We start from the raw sequence: 18,587 nt of genomic DNA on the forward strand, positions 1-18,587 counted from the left end.
ATAGATGGGTTTTCAACAGATGGGTTTACGTTTGACTGGTCTTTATTAACTTTTGCCATCTGTAAAAAAAGACAAAATAAAAAAAAAATAGAATAGAAAAAATGAAATGAAAAAATACCCATAGTTCAGCAAATTTGTATATACAAAAAAGGATTAAGTTTATTTAGAAAAAGCATGGGCTTTACTTTTCTACCAAAATACAATAAAAAATGTAAAACCATTGAGATGTAAAATGTAAATCAATTGAGATGTAAAATGTAAAACCGTTGAGATGTAAAATGTAAATCCATTGAGATGTAAAAACCATTTAATTCATACAAGCTTTTTTCATCATGTTTTTGACTTAATAATTGCAATTGAACATACTTTTTAAGCACTTTTTACCGTCACATTTTGAACGATTATTTGGTAAAAAATGGCTATGAAAGACATGTGTATTTCAATAACATTGATCCTTAACTTCTTCTTAAAATATTATTGTCGTATATTAAAACGTAACATTAGAAAAAAACAACGCATGGTCAATCAGACAGTCATATCTTTTTTAACAGGATACAATAACTTATTTTATATGCATTTAAATTATGCAATAACAAATTTGAAGACAATAATTAATCAGTTGCTATATATACTCGAATTTTTTTTTGTTACATAATTGCTAAGTAATTTAATTTTTATTGTATTTAAATAACTAATAAATTACTTGAAATTTATTTTAAATTACTTTGTCTCAAATGACGAATATCCGTTGTTTTAGTAATAAGTAAGAACGTTTTATTTCATACCAAGAAAACGAAAGAAAATATTCGATAAACATCAATCTTGAAAAATAAAATTTTACGTAAGTTTTTATATTATCAATTAATCAATTTTATTTAATTTAATTTAAAGTACGATATAAATCTAAAATTTAGTTGATTGTTAAAAGTATTATATTAAATATTTATTTATAAAGTTTACCTAAAAATTTTATTGTAAATTTTACACAAACTATTCTAAAAACATTTTATTTAAAGCTATTTATTATTTTTCATTTGACAATTTAGTGATAATTAATTTTTACTGTTTTAATATTGTAAAAGAAGGTACTAAAATTGATTTTTCTTGTTTATAAATATTTTATACTTAACTATATAAATTTAGTCTTTTCACAGTTCTATGATCACAGTTCTATGAAATAAAATGATCACAGTTCTATGATAACAGTTCTATTTCACAGTTCTATGAAAAATCGAATAACTTAAATACTCTGAAAACGTTATTAAAAGATCTCATTTTAAACACTAACAACTTCATGAATTTTTATTAACCCCAAAACATTTAAAACTATGTATAAAACTAACTTTGTTCCGAAACCAATGTAAACTCTAATAACTCTAAAAACTCTAAATAACTCAAAAACAACAGAAATAACAAAAACACAAAAAAGCAAATAATAGGCTTATTTATCAACACTCGAACGACTATATATTACCTATTTAGCAAATCGTGTACCTACTTATATTAATGTGTATTGAAATAAAATTAAAAAATTAAAAACTTCTTTTTGTCTGCATTCTTTGTTTTTTGCATTTTGGATTTTTATTCTCATTCTGCCGAAAACCGATAACATTTTTTTGTTTTTTTTAAAAAAAAAAAATATATAAACTTATTTTAAATAAAAGCATCCAAAAATATTAGTAACGCATAGCGGTTTCTTGATGACAAGACCGTCGGTCTTCTGCAAGTTTTCCGCGTTCTTTGAAGCGTTCTTTATATATTTTTATGTATAACAAAACTCTGTATTTTTTTTTTTTTAAATTTTACTTACTCTGTAAAGATTCTATTATATTTTACGAATTTGTAAGGATTAAAGAACAAAAAAATTGAAAAAAAAAAAAAAAGATAGACAGTCAAACGTTCAGCCTTTAAGGAGAAGAATACAGTGCTCTCCTTCGTAAAAGAAGGACATCTGGCAACCCTAATGATTGAGCGCCATATTCTTTTTTTTTTAAATTATCATTCTTCATTTTACTCTAAAACTTACTTTATATTCTGCCAACTAAGTTTTTAGTTTTTAGCAAGATATAACATTCCACGTGTTATAAAACGTGTTATAGTACATAAAGTGAAATTCCATATACAGTCTGTGCCTAATTTTTTATCATCTTAATTTATAAAAAAAAGATTAAAAAAAATACATTTAACCGGAACATTACAAAACGTTTTTGTAACCTTTTATAGAGTTACAAAAATTTACAAAAATTAATTATAAAGAAAATTTGCTGATTAGCTAATTCTTTATATAAACAAAAAGTAATATAACTCTGTTACTTATTGAAAATACATTAAAAAAAAACATGTAGAAGTCATAATTTGGAGGTTTTAATAATAAAAATAATAAATAAACAAAAAGAACTGATGATAATTGTAGTAAGAACGAAAAAAAAAAAAGAGAATATTTTTATAGTCAAGATAATAATGTTTACATTGCAGGGCTTTTTAAAGGATTAGTTTAATAAAAATTAGTAAAACAATTTATAGTAAAATCGACTCCAAAAACTCAAATAAAAGATAAAATCTGAATATTTTTTCTTTTTGCCAGTTAGTTTGTAGTCCATTTTACTCAAACTTCATATACAAACAGGTTTTTAAACGAAAGCTAATTTTCAAAGTTTTTGTTAATTGGTTATTTATTAAATTTATTCCATTTAACATTAAAATAGTATTTATTATTACACGTAATTACAAGTATTGTACTTGTGGTGTAATAAGTATACATTATTATATAATGTGGTAATTTACTTACATTATAAATACTACTTGTGCCATTATTTTTATATAATTGACAGTTGTGGTAACTTTTAAGCAAAATATTTACCAGACGATTGCTTTTTTGATAGGTTTTCTTATTTTATCTTCAACATAAAAAACGATTTGGTGTCCGTTATTGATCTTCCTCACTGAAATACTATCAGCAGCTTTGTTTGCGTATGGTTCATTACTATTCGTACATGTTTACGTATTCATGAGCATTAACGTTAACCGTCATTTACATATTTAATTAATTTAAAACTATGAGTGAAATGTTGGAAATGGAAAGACAAAGCCAGTCTTATTTGGACGGATATAACTTTGTAGGTTCGGAAAAATCTTTCAATGGCGCTACTCCTTCCGTTGCAATGTCATATACTGGAGTCGATAGACCTTTTACAGTTGAATGTACCGATGAAAATAATCAAGAACACAAATGGTTTAAAAAAACACCAAAGATTCTTTCTGCACTTAAGTTAATAGTAGCACTGCTTTTAGCAGCGGCCACTCTAGCTAGTGTACTTATTAGCAAATTTTCTGTGCTTTCAATCGCCACACGTTTAAATAAAGATAATTATAATTCGACAAATAAGTTTTCCTGTGGTTTAACAAACGGTGTATCAAACTGCGAACGAGAAGCTGCTATGGTTATACTATGCATTATAATGATGGTTCCACCAGGGTATAGTTTGGTAAAGATGTTTATATTTACGTGTAGAAAAATAACTCATCCTTGGCCAACAAAACTTGCTATATTATGGGTATTTTTTTATTTTTTATTGTTTTACATTTAAATATGTTAAATTGTTTTTAAACATTTGTACAGATGTTAAAAGATGATAAAGTCCGGTCAAACTTATACCCGTTTTTAAGGTAACAAAGCCCGGTCAAACTTTAACCCGTTTTTTGAAAGGTATTTAAACCCGGTCAAGTTTAAACCTATTTTTTGAAAGGTAATAAACCCCGGTCAAACTTAAACCTATTTTTAAAAGGTATTATAGCCCGGTCAAGTTTAAACCCATTTTTAGAAAAGTAGTAAGAAGAATAAAGCAAAATAAAAACTCATATAAAATTTTATATGAGTTACATTTTAAAAACTATAATTAATAATTATTAAAACAAATTTTTTTTCAATTATTTTGTTTTAATTTGTTTCTAGAAATTTTTTTGTTTTAAAAATGATACTGTGGAAGTAAACACAACTAAATTGAAAATTATTCTGTTGAAGTGAATACTACTTTGAATTGTGTTAAAAAATTTTTTTTACATTTACCATTTAAAAGGTTTTCTGTATAGGGTGGCGTTGGAACACTTCTCGAAGTTGCTGGGCTGTCCTTGTTTTTTGTTGGAGTTGTTCATAATGTGAAGAGTACAGATTTGAATGTAATTCTCATGAACGCGATATTTATTTTTCCAGTATTTTTTCAGTTTTGGGAAGAAATAGACTCTTTAAAGACAGAAAAAAAAATGGAAATTTCTATTTCTCTTTATAACAAACGTAAACATCAACATCTTCAAAATATTGTTTTAGCTGTTATTGCATTTCTGTTACAAATTGGAGGATTATCTGGCATTATATACTTGGTACAAAAATTTTTGTTTCAAAAATAAACATTGTTACTAAATTGTTGTTTATTAAACTCGATTAAAAACGTATTTATAAGTTTATAAAACGCGGTTTTATTAAATTTTTAGATCTGGTTAAAAACACATAGCATCGAAACAATAGTTATTGTACCAATCTCTATTGGTTTATTGAGTATTGCATGGAGTCCGAAAATTCGAAAACTACAAATTGACCATGATCTTGCTTACGTTTGGGGAGACTCCTCACAGGAAACTTTCGATCGTAATGGAAAAACGCAAAGAAATCATCTTGCGCGACATTTTCGAGAAGATTCAATTAATGGTGATGCCAATGACGGATTTCAAAATTTTAATGTGAAAGAAAAATGTCAAAAGTCATTTAAAAATGAGGCTAAAAAAATTATTGTTCAAACCAACACTTCTCGTGGGAAAGCAACGCTTATAAACTCTCTCATAAAGTTACTTACCATACCATTTTTCATCTTTTTTTTTTCCTACTTGTTTGAAGTTGCCGATGTCACAAAAAGCTATGAAGGTTTTTTAAGTATTAAGCTCAACTCACAGTTGGGATCGATGTTTGTCTTGCAGATTGTTTCAGCATTTATAGGCTATCACTCTGCTTGGATTGGATGCATGATAACTTTACAAAGAATGTGTTTTGCTATTCCACTAACTCTTTGTACTCCATTATGCATAGGAATAATTCTTTTAAAAAAATGTGATTTTTTTAGCATAGGACCATGTACCACTTTGACAGATAATAATAGTGGTCAATGGGTGGCAGCTCTTAGTGTTCTTTTATGGCTCGGCCAATTTTTTGCAACTACCTATTACGCATGGAGAAGTCAAGAATTTATAATGGCGGATGAAGCCACTTTGTTTTGGCTTCCCTGTTATGACGGTAAAAAAACTACGATTTTAAATTATTAATAATTTTCTAAAAGAAAAAATATAAACAATGAGTACAAATTTCTATAATAATTTATTTTTTTCAAATTAGCGACGTTGCTGGAACAAAATATTTTATTAAACAGAAAAAACGAAGCTACCAATGAGTTTTTTGTAAACTATCGGAGTTTAGTAAAAAAAAGTACAATCTACATTTGTACAACGATGTATCATGAAGCTGATTATGAAATGGAGCAGCTTCTTTATTCAATTGCAGGTATTTTTTTCTGCTGGTTTTAAGTTATATGTTTTAAGCTATAATAGTAAATTTTTGTATAAGTTGAGTTTTAAAGATAAATCACTTGAACAATTGATTAAATAATTACTTTTTAAGGAATTGATAGAGCTCGCCATAATGAAGGAAGGAAGTTTGAAGCTCATATTTGGTTTGATGATGGCGTAAGAGATAAAACACTTAAAACTTTTGCCATTCAACTTATTTCGCTCCTTCCTCACACTGTTCAAGCAGTACCAGCAAATGTTTTAAAAACAGATGCACCATATGGCGTGGAACTAAAATGGATTCTTCCTGGTGGCATGCCATTTTATATACATATGAAAGACAATTTCAAAGTAAAGAATAAGAAACGCTGGAGTCAAGTCATGTACATGTCTTACGTACTCGATTACAGAGAAAAAGAAAATCTTGATCACAGTTTTATACTCACAACTGACGCCGATGTTAAATTTCAACCAGAAGATGTAACTGCACTAATGGATTTTATGAGTAGAGATCCATCAGTTGGCGCAGTTTGCGCTAGAACTCATCCTATGGGAACTGGCCCGATGGTATGGTATCAAATATTTGACTACGCTATTGGTCATTGGTTGCTAAAAGTAGCTGAGCATGTGATGGGATCTGTTCTTTGTTCTCCGGGTTGCTTTTCTGTTTATCGATGCACAGCAGTAAAAGATATTTTACCTACTTATGCAACCTCAGTTGATTGTGCATTAGACTTTTTGACTAAAGATATGGGCGAAGACCGATGGTTTTGTACACTTATGGTAGAGAAAGGCTGGAGACTTGATTATTGTGCTTCATCGTGTGATGTCACGTATTGTCCAGAAAATTTTGACGAATTCTACAAGCAAAGACGAAGATGGGGCCCCTCAACACTTGCTAATCAGGCTCTGCTTGTTCAAAGGCAGTCAATTATTAGAGCATCAAATGATCACATAAATTTAATATTTATTATATACCAAGTTCTCATGCTAATTTCAACCGTTATTGGGTAAGAGCTTTATTATTTTAATGGAGAAAAAAAGTTATTTTAAAAAGTATTGAACTTTTTATTATTATTAGTAACTATAAATTTGAAATTATATTTTATTTATAAACCTTTTATTTATTAAACAAATATATTTTTATTTTTAAAAAGTTTCTTATTAAAAAAGATTTTACATCTTTGACAGACCTGGAACTGTATTACTATTAGTATCTTCTGGTTTAAGTGCTGCATATCCTAATTACGTTACATTGTCAGCAATGTTTACAGCAAACTTGTTTGTTCTTTTTGGTTACATAATAATTTGTTTATACTTTTCGCAAGACTTGCAGATTAAAAGTGCGCAATTACTTACATTTTTGTATGCAATTATTATGTGTGTTACCGTAGTTGGGCTCATGATACAGGTAAAACTAAATTTTGAATATGTTTTTGTTTGCATTACAAATTATTTTCTTTTTACATTGTTTTTTGGATGTTTTTCGATTAAATTCACTAGTAAATTGTATTCACTAGTTGTTTGCATTTAAGTAAATTTTATCAAATGAAAGTAAAATTTATTGCTAATAGAATATTATAAAACTTAAACGCAAAATTTATTGTTATCATACTATTAAAACAATTATAATAAGTAATATAAACAATTTAATAAATAATATTACAATTGTTATTATAATAACGTGCAATAATAATATATTGTCTCATTTTTTATTGATTTAAATTTTGTCAAGTTTTTTAAGTTTTACACTTTTTAAGGTTTCGGATGATATATCAAAACAAAGGCAATATGGTTTAGAATGGTTTTTGCGGAATACAACTGGTGATTTTCCAATTTCTGGACCTGATTTTATACCAGCAAATAAACTACCGTCAAACTCAGTTATAGTTTCGAAATTTGTTTTACAACTAACTCCACCAACATTGTTTTTATTTTTTTTAATTGGTCTTTTCACTCTAACTGCAATTTTACACGGAATGGAAGGAATGCAGCTTGTACATGGTTTATGGTACTTAATAAGTTTACCTTCAGGATATATATTTCTAATGGTGTACTCACTCGCTAATATAACTGATAGGTCATGGGGTAAGTTTTTTTACAACCAAACTCTTTGCTTAATAAAATTAAAAAGTTAAAAGTAAACAGTGACACTACGATGTGAAAAACAAAGGAGTCCCGGCCCCAAAACAGTTTTAATTGTGTGTACCCATTGATTACCGTAAAAGGGTTTGACACCCATTTTAGGAGCTTTTAAAAAATTAAATCATGGAGTTGTTACCGTATTCGATAAAAATAAGTTTCAATAATTAAAAATAATTTAACAATTTAGTTATCATAGATTTACAAATAACATAAATCTATCATAAACATCTTAATAATATAATATCATAAATAAATCTATCAGTTCATAAACATCTTGCGAGATTAGAACTATCTTGTTCTGCCTCCGCTGTTTTAAGAAAAGTCGAGTTATTGAATGTGTTATAGTTTGATTAGATTGTCTGTTTTTTTGCCGCAAACCTGTGTTATAAATAAAAATCAGAGAAACCATAAGAATTAAAAAGTTTTTTATTTGCTGTTTCCTAAAGTTTTTGAAATCCAAAATGATGAAACTCACGTTTTTCCAAAACAAAATCATTTTTTTATTATTATTATTATTAAATTTGTTTGTATTCTATTTACTTACTACATTTTTAAATATAAATCGTTAAGCATAGAAAACATTTTTCATAGGCACTCGTGAATCAAAAATTGCAAAACAAAAAGCCGAGCGTGCAAAATTATCCTGGAACCATATCATATGGTTTAAGTTTAAAGAACTTTTTTTTTGTTGTTTTAAAGATGAAAGAAAAAAAATTAATGACATGACTAGATTCAGTAATGCACCTCCAATCGAACCGGTCGCCACTGCAGCAGAAATTGCAGCCGAAGAAAAGAAGAAAGAAGAAAAAATTGTAAAGTTTTATTACTTTTCTGATAAATAATATATAATTTATAATTCTTATATATATCTTATATTTCTTACCTTAATTTATTATTGTTTTATAGCATACTTTTTATAATTTTTAGAAAGCTAAAGAGGAAAGAAAAAGAAAAAGAGACGAAAAGCGAAAAGAGAAGCTAGCAAAGTTAGAAGAACAACAACTTCTTTTGGGTGACATAGATTCTCATGTCGACCTAGATGCGGACTATGCAAACTCAGAAATCATTTCGGTGGCAGAAAGTGACTGGATTGCGCCACAAGAAAGAGAAGCAAACTTTGCAAGAAGACATAATAAGATTCGGCGCTATCAAAGTCAACGCCGTCCAAAACAACTCGGAGCGACTCCGTCATCAGCCTACCCGAATGTTGATGATCCAACAATATATCAAAATGGTTTGCAATTTTTCAATCAAACTTTTTGTTTGCAAAAATTTTATTAAAATTTTTCATCCTAAAACTATTAATTTTAACTTTTTATCAATCTGCTTTTTACCAAACAGTTTTATGTATTTAAATATTGACTAACATATTGATACAGGCTTTGATCAAAGTGGCGTTTATATTGGGGAAACATTTGAAAATTTTTCAGAGGACAATAATGAATACTTCATGACTATGAATATAGAAGACTGGTTAGATGGCCCTTACGCAGTTTACATCGAAAATTTCAAAGAAGCTGGTTATGACGATACAACTTTCTTAATGGGTATGAAGGAGCAGGATTTAATTGATATTGATATTGATAATAGAGGACACCGGAAAAAGATTATGGCGGAAATTAATCGCCTTCCACCAGAAGAAATTGATCAAGATGTCCCTGTTAGTTTTTTTGATTTTTTCACTTTCTCGATATATATATATATATATATATATATATATATATATATATATATATATATATATATATACATATATATATATATATATATATATATATATATATATATATATATATATATATACATGCATAATTTCTATTTTTTAGGAAGATGTTTATGAGTGGTTAGTTAACCTTGGTCTTGGTGAATACTGGCCACAGTTTGAGGAAAATTCATATGCGGAGCCGAATGCTTTAGCAGACTTAAAGCTTATGGATAAAAAAGTATTGTCGTCAACATTCAACGTAGAAAAAGCAGGTCATTTAAAAAAACTTATAACAGCAATTCAACAGCTAAAATACCCAACATCAGGTTTGTAAAAGACTGAGGAACATTTGGTTGTAATACCCCATTTTTTTTTTTTATGTGGTAATAAAAAAAAATTTACTTAACTACTTATTTTCATTGCATGCTTAAAAAAATTAAAAAGAACTCTTAACGTTAATTCTAGCAAAAGCAGAAACTTTATAAATGGTTGTATTTTTAGGTCAGAGAAAAATTCGACAAGCTAAATTAGCTTTGGAAAATGTTACTACGTATGACATGGCTGAACAAAATCTAGAGGAGTATATGTTTTGGGATAAGCTTAGAAAGTTATGCCTTTTAACAGAGCAAGCTGCTTTCTCACACAGCACAGAGTTACATGCTAAACTTTTTGAGTTACGAAATTCAGCATTAATTGTATTTGCTGTGTGTAATATTTTGTGGCTGGTCGTAATGCTTGCAATATTAAACCAAGGAAGTAAGCTTGCCGTTTTTAACTCAAACTTTATGTCAGTTGCTTTTTTGGTAATTTATGCTTTGATAATGATAGTGCAGTTCATTACTTTAATTGTTCATCGAATTTCAACGTGGATGCATTACATTGCACGAGCACCATTCAGGCCAGGTCAAAAGATAAATCAAAACTGGTCATTTGAAGATGCTGATCTACCTCCAGAACCTACTTCTGACGAATTAGAGGAGGCGAGAGAAATAATTGGTTTACATATGCGCTCAAGATCGCAGCATCGTACCATAAAAGCTAAGGAAAGAGCAGATTATTTAGCAAATGGACCTTCATATAGTCGTGCTCATTTGAACGAAGTTGCCTTTTAAAAATTTAAAATTATTGTAACAAAAAACAATTTTTCTCTTTTTAACTAATCTAAAGCTTCTTTTTTAACATTTTTGAAATTTTATTTAATCTACAGCTATTTATAAATATATATTTAGTAAATAATAATTTTAATGTTTATAATTTAACGCATCATTATTTTAAAACGAATTTATTCTAAAATAAATTCCAGAGTTTTATTATGACTTAGTTTAATTTTATTTTGCTTGATGTTTCAAACAATCTTAACATGTGCGTATTTTTATTTTGTTTAATTTGATTTTGCTTAATGCTTCAAACAATCTTAACATACGCGTATAAAGAATAATATCATTTTTAAATTAGAATAAGTTTGCATTTTCTCCGTAGTATTATTAGGTCTTTTTTTTTTTTTTTTTTTGCTTATTATTATAAGAAATTAATGAGATTTCTTAAATACTTTGTTTTAATAAGGTAATGACTCAGCGTGTTTTTATTTGAATTTTCATATTTAACACAACAAATCCCAAAATCCCTGAACTTTTTATATTATGTTATAAAATGTCATTACTTTAAAACTAATGTTTTAAAATTTCTAAATAGATTTTTAAATAGATTTCTTCAATAAATTGAAATTGTAGTTATAATAGTAAATCACTATCAATATAGTAACTCGCTATCACGATAGCAACATGCTATCACTATAGTAACGCGCTACCACTTATAGCTTTTTTAGTAAAAAAATAAAATTTTGTGTCGAGTTGCTTGGATCACCCTGGTTCTGATAAAAAAATTTAGTAAAACCTGTTTTATGCTACACTTACCTTCATACAGTTTACATTATACCCTTGGGTATAATGTAAACTACATCCTGCGAAACAAAATTTTGGTTGCGTGTTTTTTTTTGTAAAAAGACAACGTTTTCCCTGTTTAAACTAGATATGACAATGCTTGCATTTTTTTATTTAAATAAATAATATTTTTATTTAAAACAAATTTGAATCAGACGATATTGGTCATCAAGGAATGTTCTTTGCTAAAGAAATGCTGTCGGTTTTCCTGCCTTAGCAAGATAAATCTAATTAAACAAAATAGAATTTTCTAATTAACTAATGGACAAATAAAAAAAGAAATATGAATGAGCAAATACTGAAGAACTTAAAAAACATGGATTAATTCCAAATGAAACCTCACTGGAGTCTTGAAGCAAAGTGTAACTTTAAAGTGCTATGGAGTTTATTGCGCTGTTTGTTATATATGTATGTATATATATATATATATATATATATATATATATATATATATTATATATATATATATATATATATATATATATATATATATATATATATATATATATCACGGTTTGTAGATTTGGGGTCCTAATATCAATGAAATACTCTATGAAAATCCTTTTAGTTGGTAATAGTACATGTCTATGGGAGTCCATATTGAGGTGTTTTGAAATCCCTCATTAATATCCAAATGGAAATTTGTCTAAGTATTTATAAACTAAATGATCTAAATTCGGACTTTGTCAGTGCTAATTTCGTACAGTAAACATGCTCTGTGAAAAAAACTAATAAAATAAAAAAATGTTGCCAATCAAACATTTAAGTTTTCTTATTTTTTTAACTTGTTTTCAATATTTGATTTATTACATTGATTCAAGAACATTTTTGAAAGCTCCAACTTTGTGTCCGTATCAAGTTTTTTCCGGAAGAGACAGTTTACAAAACAAAGAAAATTGTAAACAAGGTTTTTGTGAATATATTTGTTAAGTTTGAAGGTGTCAACGTTTGCAAAGACCCATGAAGAATGCAGAAAATCTGTTTGTGTCATTTGCATGAAAAAAGGTGACCAAGAGCTAACCGAAAACTACAAATCAAAAATCCTTTAACAAATCCAGAAAGATCTTGATTTCAATGATGAGAGAGTGCTTTTGGCAACTTGTATCTCATACCGATCTCAGATTGGAAAGCTTTGTGATAGGAAAACAACTGTTGTGCCAAAACTTTACCACTTTGAGACAATTTTAATCAAACCTGCAACTCGTTTTTCTAATGTTTGTGAGTGTTTACTCTGCCAAATTGCCAATCTCAAGGGAAAAGAAAAGCATCCAGTCAGCAAATTCCAAGACTCAGAGCCCAAACTCCCACAGCAGGCTTCTCAAAGTGCTGAAAAACGTTGCACACAGTGCTTGTCAATTGTTGGACGTGGGTTTCCTCACAACTGCACTTTAGGAACTCGCCATGAAAATCTAAGGAAAATTGCAGATGCAGATCCCGAAGGAGCAGAGCAAGTTGCATCAGCAGTTTTGGCTTCTAAAAGTGCCTCTCCAAATGGAACCATCAGGCTTAGTCAACCAAGTGGAAAGATGTTGTCTATGAGAAGAATGAGAAGAGAAATGCTATGATGATTTGATATTGTTAATTTAATTTAAAAAACACGTTTGAACTTGTCAACCAAATATTTTAATAGGGATAAATAGGGAGAGGCAAAATTAAAGTAAATTAAAAATGCTCCTTCAATATTCTTAATTGATTCTAATTTAATTTACTTAAAAAATATTCTTATTATACTTTGTTCTAAATTAATTTCTCAAATCTTTATCTAGTTTAACCACTTGATTGATTTTGAACTTTCTATTTTTTTTTGTTTAGGTCCATCATCAGCTCAGCAACTCTTTAAAGAATCTCTTACAACGGAAAATATGGTTCAAATACAGCAGAATACTGGACTGTCCAACAATGGAATGCGAAAACTTGGCTCAGCCCTGAATCAAATTAGTCCTGTAAGATTGGTGGAGCCAAGTTTCCCTCTAAAGTTTGCTCAAGCTGGCCGAAAGCTTCATGATCAGTTTATTGTCAGCAGCATAACGCTGGCAGAAAATAAGGAATCATGTCAGGTGGTTCTTTGCCAAAATCTCAGCTGTCTTAGTGAAGCCTTTAAATCAGCTCAAAAATTAACAGAATCTGCCATTTTGAAGTTGGGAATTGATGGAGGAGGCTCCTTTCTGAAAGTAAGCTTCATTCCATTGTTTTGGAGGATGAAACGCCACCAAACAGCCCAGTTCAGAAAACTATCAAACTGATGTCTCAACCCTCAACCAAAGCAACAAGTGTAAAGCAACAAATCCTGATAGCACTTGCACACATCAGAGACACACCATAATGTGAAGGCTATTTTGAATCTCATTCAAGTTCAAGAAGAATGTCAGAAAGATTCTATCATCATTTCTAGCGATCTCAAGCTGGAAAAAATTTTATGTGGAATACAGTCTCACAGCAGCAAGCATCCGCGTTGTTGGTATGATGCCTCATCACCAAATCTCCAAAACTGTTGCCACCTGAGAACTTTTGGTGAGATCAGAAGACAACATTCAGAATTCATCAGGGCAGGAGGAGATTAGAAAAAATCAAAGGACTTCAAAAATGTTGTTCACTTGCCAATACTCGATTTTCCAGATGACAAGCTCGTCCTTGAGGCTATTGCACCCATGGAGCTTCATTTGCTACTTAGTGTGGTAAATCACTTGATCAAAACACTTTTTGATTTTTGGCCCAAAGCCAAGGAATGTCGTGACTTCTAGCTTTGACCAGAATTTGGACCCTGACTACGAATCTAAGATTCGTAGTGTGCAGTGTTTTTCATTGCGCGTGCAGTATTTTTCCATGTGCCTCAGTTCATCAAGACAAAAAAAATGGGATTGGGCCTCTTTAGTGAGCAGGCAACAGAAGCCTTGCACTCGAACTTCAAGGTTCATTGGGATAGGTACAAACGAGATTCTTCCCACCTTAATTATGCTAAGCATCTCCTGAAATGTGTAACTGAGTATAATAGCAAGTATATCTAAACTCTGCACTAGAAAGATTTTTTACATATTTATTTCAGAAAAAAAAGTTTGAATCATTTCCTTTCCCATGTGCCTTTCCTTGAAGAGTATTCTAATCAATTATCAGAAAAAAAACTGTTATATATCTCGTAAGCGAAGTCTTGTAGAAAATAAATGAATAAAAACAAAAAGTCCCTATTTTTACAGATCTAGATATCATGTTTTATAAAAATTTCACCAAAACAAATATTTTGGTCTTAAAAGCTATCCATAGCGTATACGAAAGAAACACTTTTGGATAAAAACTTAAATGTCAAATAAGTCTGTTGGATTTTAATGCAGGATTTTGAAATTACTCATTTTGTGCTACAATTAGTATACACAATTACCACCTAAAAGGATTTTCATAGGGTATTTCATTGATATTAGGACCCAAAATCTATAAATCGTGATATATATATATATATATATATATATACATATATATATATATATATATATATATATATATATATATATATATATATATATATATATATATATATATATATATATATATAGATGTATATATATCATAATATATACATATCATGTTTGAAATATGCAGCATAATAGAGTACTTACATTGCAAAACATTGTTTTGCAGTGTAACTATTACTAATACAGACCTATTTTTTATTCCTCTTAATTGCAATTATAAATAAATAAAAAATTATAAACCTTTGAATTTATTTCTAAGGAGAATTGTGTGTATTTTTACTAACGTGTTATTTTAGTAACATTTTGGTATAGCTATCTGAAAGCCTATTTCAGTATTGAAATTAACTGAATCAGGCAATCAGTCAATTCAAAAAAAAATCCAGAAAAACATAATGTTAATACTCAAAGAAAACGTAACTATTATTTAACCATTTTACTAAAATAAGAATAAAACATTTATAATAGTAACACGACTCATTACCATAACAGAAACTCAAGCTTTTATACATAAGCCGTAAAAAAAACTGGCCTCTTAATTTTTTACGGAAAATGCAACAAATTAGGCCGTGTAATTTAAGTAGGCCGTGTAAATTAATTAGGCCATATATATATATTATATATATATATATATATATATATATATATATATATATATATATATATATATATATATATATATATATATATATATGTATATATATATATATATATGTAATATTAATACATATATATAATTAATATATAATATATATATATATATATATATATATATATATATATATATATTATATATTAATTATATATATATATTAATATTACATATACATATATATATATATATATACATATACATACATATATATACATACATATACATACATACATATATATATATTAATATTAATATACATAAATATATTTATGTATATTATATATATATTTATATATTATATATATATATATATATATATATATATATATATACAACCCTTAGATGTTGTCCGAAAGTTTTTTCGATATTTTGTTGACAAAAAGTAAAAATTAAAATGCAAGACCGGAATTTTTTTTTTTTAATAATGATAGACTGCCTGCCCTAACCAAACCCTCAGTCGATGTAGCAGCACTCCCTTGCGGGTCAGGCTATTTGTCAGTCGATGTAGCAGCACTCCCTTGCGAGTCAGGCTATTTGTCAGTCGATGTAGCAGCACTCCCTTGCGAGTCAGGCTATTTGTCAGTCGATGTAGCAGCACTCCCTTGCGAGTCAGGCTATAAGATAGTCGATGTAGCAACACTCCGCGCATGATTTTCAGTAAAAAAAATAAAAATAAAAACATTTTATTAAAAAAAATAAAAATAAAAACATTTTATTAAAAAAAATTAAATAAAAACATTGTTTATATTGTTAAAAACATTCACAATGTTTTTAAAACATTCTGGTCAATTAAATTTGCGTTTTTGTGGTTTTTTTAAAAAACGATTAATTTGTAATTAAATTAATGGTTTTTACTTTCGTCCAACACGGAAATGTTGGACGAAAGTTAAAAGTAATTAAAAGTGACGTATATGTTGGCGTAAGAATCACTTTTTTCCTTCCGCTCTTCCCAAAGCCAACAAACTATAGATCTATATATATATATATTAAAATTAAGTAGGCCGTGTAATTTAAGTAGGCCATATATATATATATATATATATATATATATATATATATATATATATATATATATATATATATATATATATATATATATATATATATATATTATATATTAACTATATATATATATATTAATATTACATATACATATATATACATACATATATATACATACATATACATACATACATATATATATATTAATATACATAAATATATTTATGCATATTATATATATATGTATATATATATATATATATACATATATATATATGTATATATATATATATATATATATATATATATATATATATATATATATATATATATATATATATATATATATATATTAAAATTAAGTAGACCGTGTAATTTAAGTAGGCCATATAAATACATATACATACATACATATATATATATTAATATACATAAATATATTTATGCATATTATATATATATATATATATATATATATATATATATATATATATATATATATATATATATATATATATATATATATATATATATGTATGTATATGTATATTAAGATATTTCAAATCATATTTTGGAATTGCTTCATAATTATGCTTATAATTTAAAATCAAGTCGAGCAATTCAAGTAGCTATATATAAAAAACAATAAAAATAACAAGTCATATAAATATTTTTAATAAATAAAATTTATAAATGCTTTTAAACATTTTATTTTTTTATTATGTTTTTACTAAATGTTCAAATAATTGAAATATTAAAACTATTAGCAAGAAAATTGTTTTTACAAATAATAAAAAACAAACAATTCGTAATATGCTAAACAGCATAATATTATTGTGACATGCACGTAGCTTAATAGTATGCACTTTGTATCATTAGCATTGTTAACGTAGCATGTTGTTCTTTAGTTATTTTATCTAGTCAAGCCTATGCCTATATTTAAATAAGCAAAGATTTTAATAAGTAACTAACACCATTCTTCTTCTTCAAAAGAGGGCGGTAAAAAAGAGGGCGGAAAACCGTATAAATCGTATGGATTCTTTCCAGACTTGATTGCAAGTGCGACGTCTTTTTTCTGCTTTTTGATTAAATTTTGTCTATCTGATGACTGTGTTGATTGAATAGATTTTATTGGTAGTTGATTATTCCCACGAGTATTATAATTACCAATAAATAAAGCATTGGTTGATGCACTCTATAAATAAAAACAAAACAAAAGCATTAAATAAACAAGAATAATTTTATAAAATATCTTTTTTTCTTCTTCTTGCGTCTAAAGCCATTTTTACTATGTTTTGAGCCATTAAACTTTATTTAACCTTTTGATTACAAAGTCACTTAACATTTATTTATTATTTTAATAAACTTTTTAAGTTCATTTGAAGTAAAGAAGTAAAAAAAAGAGACTTATTCTACTTCTAATATTACGTCTACATTTACGTCAAAAATAAGTAGTGTATTTTCTGGTAAAATAGAAAACATTTTTTCTAATACAACAAGAATGATTACTCAAATAAGAAAACTTTTACATTTTAATTTTGCTGATTACTTAATTAACTTTAATTAAAACTATTTCTATGTAATTTTTCCGTACGAAAATTTAGCTTTTGTTATTTCAGAAACGTTAATGAACACTAGGGTGTTCCAAAAAAAAAATTTCTCAGGTTATATTTTTGAGTAGTGTTTCTTTATTTCAAACGATAATTTAAAGGCAGCCAGGTCCTTTAAAGTCGACTTGTCCATCATATAGAATTTTAAAACCAGGCCCTATTGCATACAGAAATAATGAATTCTGCCATCATTACCATCTTCACCTCTTTTCTTTCTTCATTTCTTGGGCTACCATCCAATTATACTCATGGTATTATACAGCAGGTATAGAGCATCTGCCATGAACCATAAGAATAAAATATTATTAGGTATAAAAGAATAGCTTAAAAATGTATTTTTCCCTTAAAACAAAATTATTGATAATATACTTTAACTGTATCTGGCTTCATGACAGAGGTTGATGAAAATGAAACCCTGGTACACCTACTCCTAAATAAAAGTCAACTAGTTCACTAAGCTTTTTATAGTCCGCTCTGTTAAATGTCTCTGCAGTCAACATCCTTTTGCCAAACTACAAT

General features: G+C 27.6%; 2 protein-coding genes across 5 annotated transcripts in view; one reads left to right on the forward strand and one right to left on the reverse strand.

Moving 5' to 3' along the window:
- The first annotated feature begins 712 nt into the window (after positions 1 to 712).
- On the forward strand, positions 713 to 10,759 carry LOC100212386 (uncharacterized). The gene is made up of 13 exons (XM_065790980.1): positions 713 to 841; positions 2,883 to 3,554; positions 4,090 to 4,377; positions 4,489 to 5,281; positions 5,381 to 5,545; positions 5,663 to 6,560; positions 6,742 to 6,961; positions 7,311 to 7,638; positions 8,287 to 8,507; positions 8,623 to 8,929; positions 9,075 to 9,355; positions 9,522 to 9,726; positions 9,902 to 10,759. The coding sequence occupies exons 2-13, from the start codon at positions 3,057 to 3,059 to the stop codon at positions 10,510 to 10,512; spliced, it is 4,815 nt and encodes a 1,604-aa protein (XP_065647052.1). The 5' UTR covers positions 713 to 841; positions 2,883 to 3,056; the 3' UTR covers positions 10,513 to 10,759.
- Positions 10,760 to 17,110: 6,351 nt separating this feature from the next.
- LOC100204204 (voltage-dependent N-type calcium channel subunit alpha-1B) overlaps positions 17,111 to 18,587 on the reverse strand; it is a 93,314-nt gene continuing 91,837 nt past the window's right edge. For all 4 annotated transcript variants that reach the window (XM_065790982.1, XM_065790983.1, XM_065790981.1 and 1 more), the window contains one exon: positions 17,111 to 17,653. In XM_065790982.1, the coding sequence (XP_065647054.1) occupies positions 17,426 to 17,653 (228 nt within the window). In that variant the 3' untranslated portion in view covers positions 17,111 to 17,425. The remainder of the gene's footprint in view (positions 17,654 to 18,587) is intronic.

Source organism: Hydra vulgaris, chromosome 02 (genome assembly GCF_038396675.1).
Source record: "Hydra vulgaris chromosome 02, alternate assembly HydraT2T_AEP".
Lineage (NCBI taxonomy): Eukaryota > Metazoa > Cnidaria > Hydrozoa > Anthoathecata > Hydridae > Hydra > Hydra vulgaris.

What these genes read in the sequence shown, in the direction of transcription:
- LOC100212386 (XM_065790980.1), top strand. Translation starts at nt 3,057, where the DNA reads ATGAGTGAAATGTTGGAAATGGAAAGACAAAGCCAGTCTTATTTGGAC. An exon ending in TATCTGGCATTATATACTTG is followed by an intron (nt 4,378 to 4,488) that starts GTACAAAAATTT and finishes TTAAATTTTTAG; the next exon opens with ATCTGGTTAAAAACACATAG. An exon ending in GCTAAAATACCCAACATCAG is followed by an intron (nt 9,727 to 9,901) that starts GTTTGTAAAAGA and finishes TTGTATTTTTAG; the next exon opens with GTCAGAGAAAAATTCGACAA.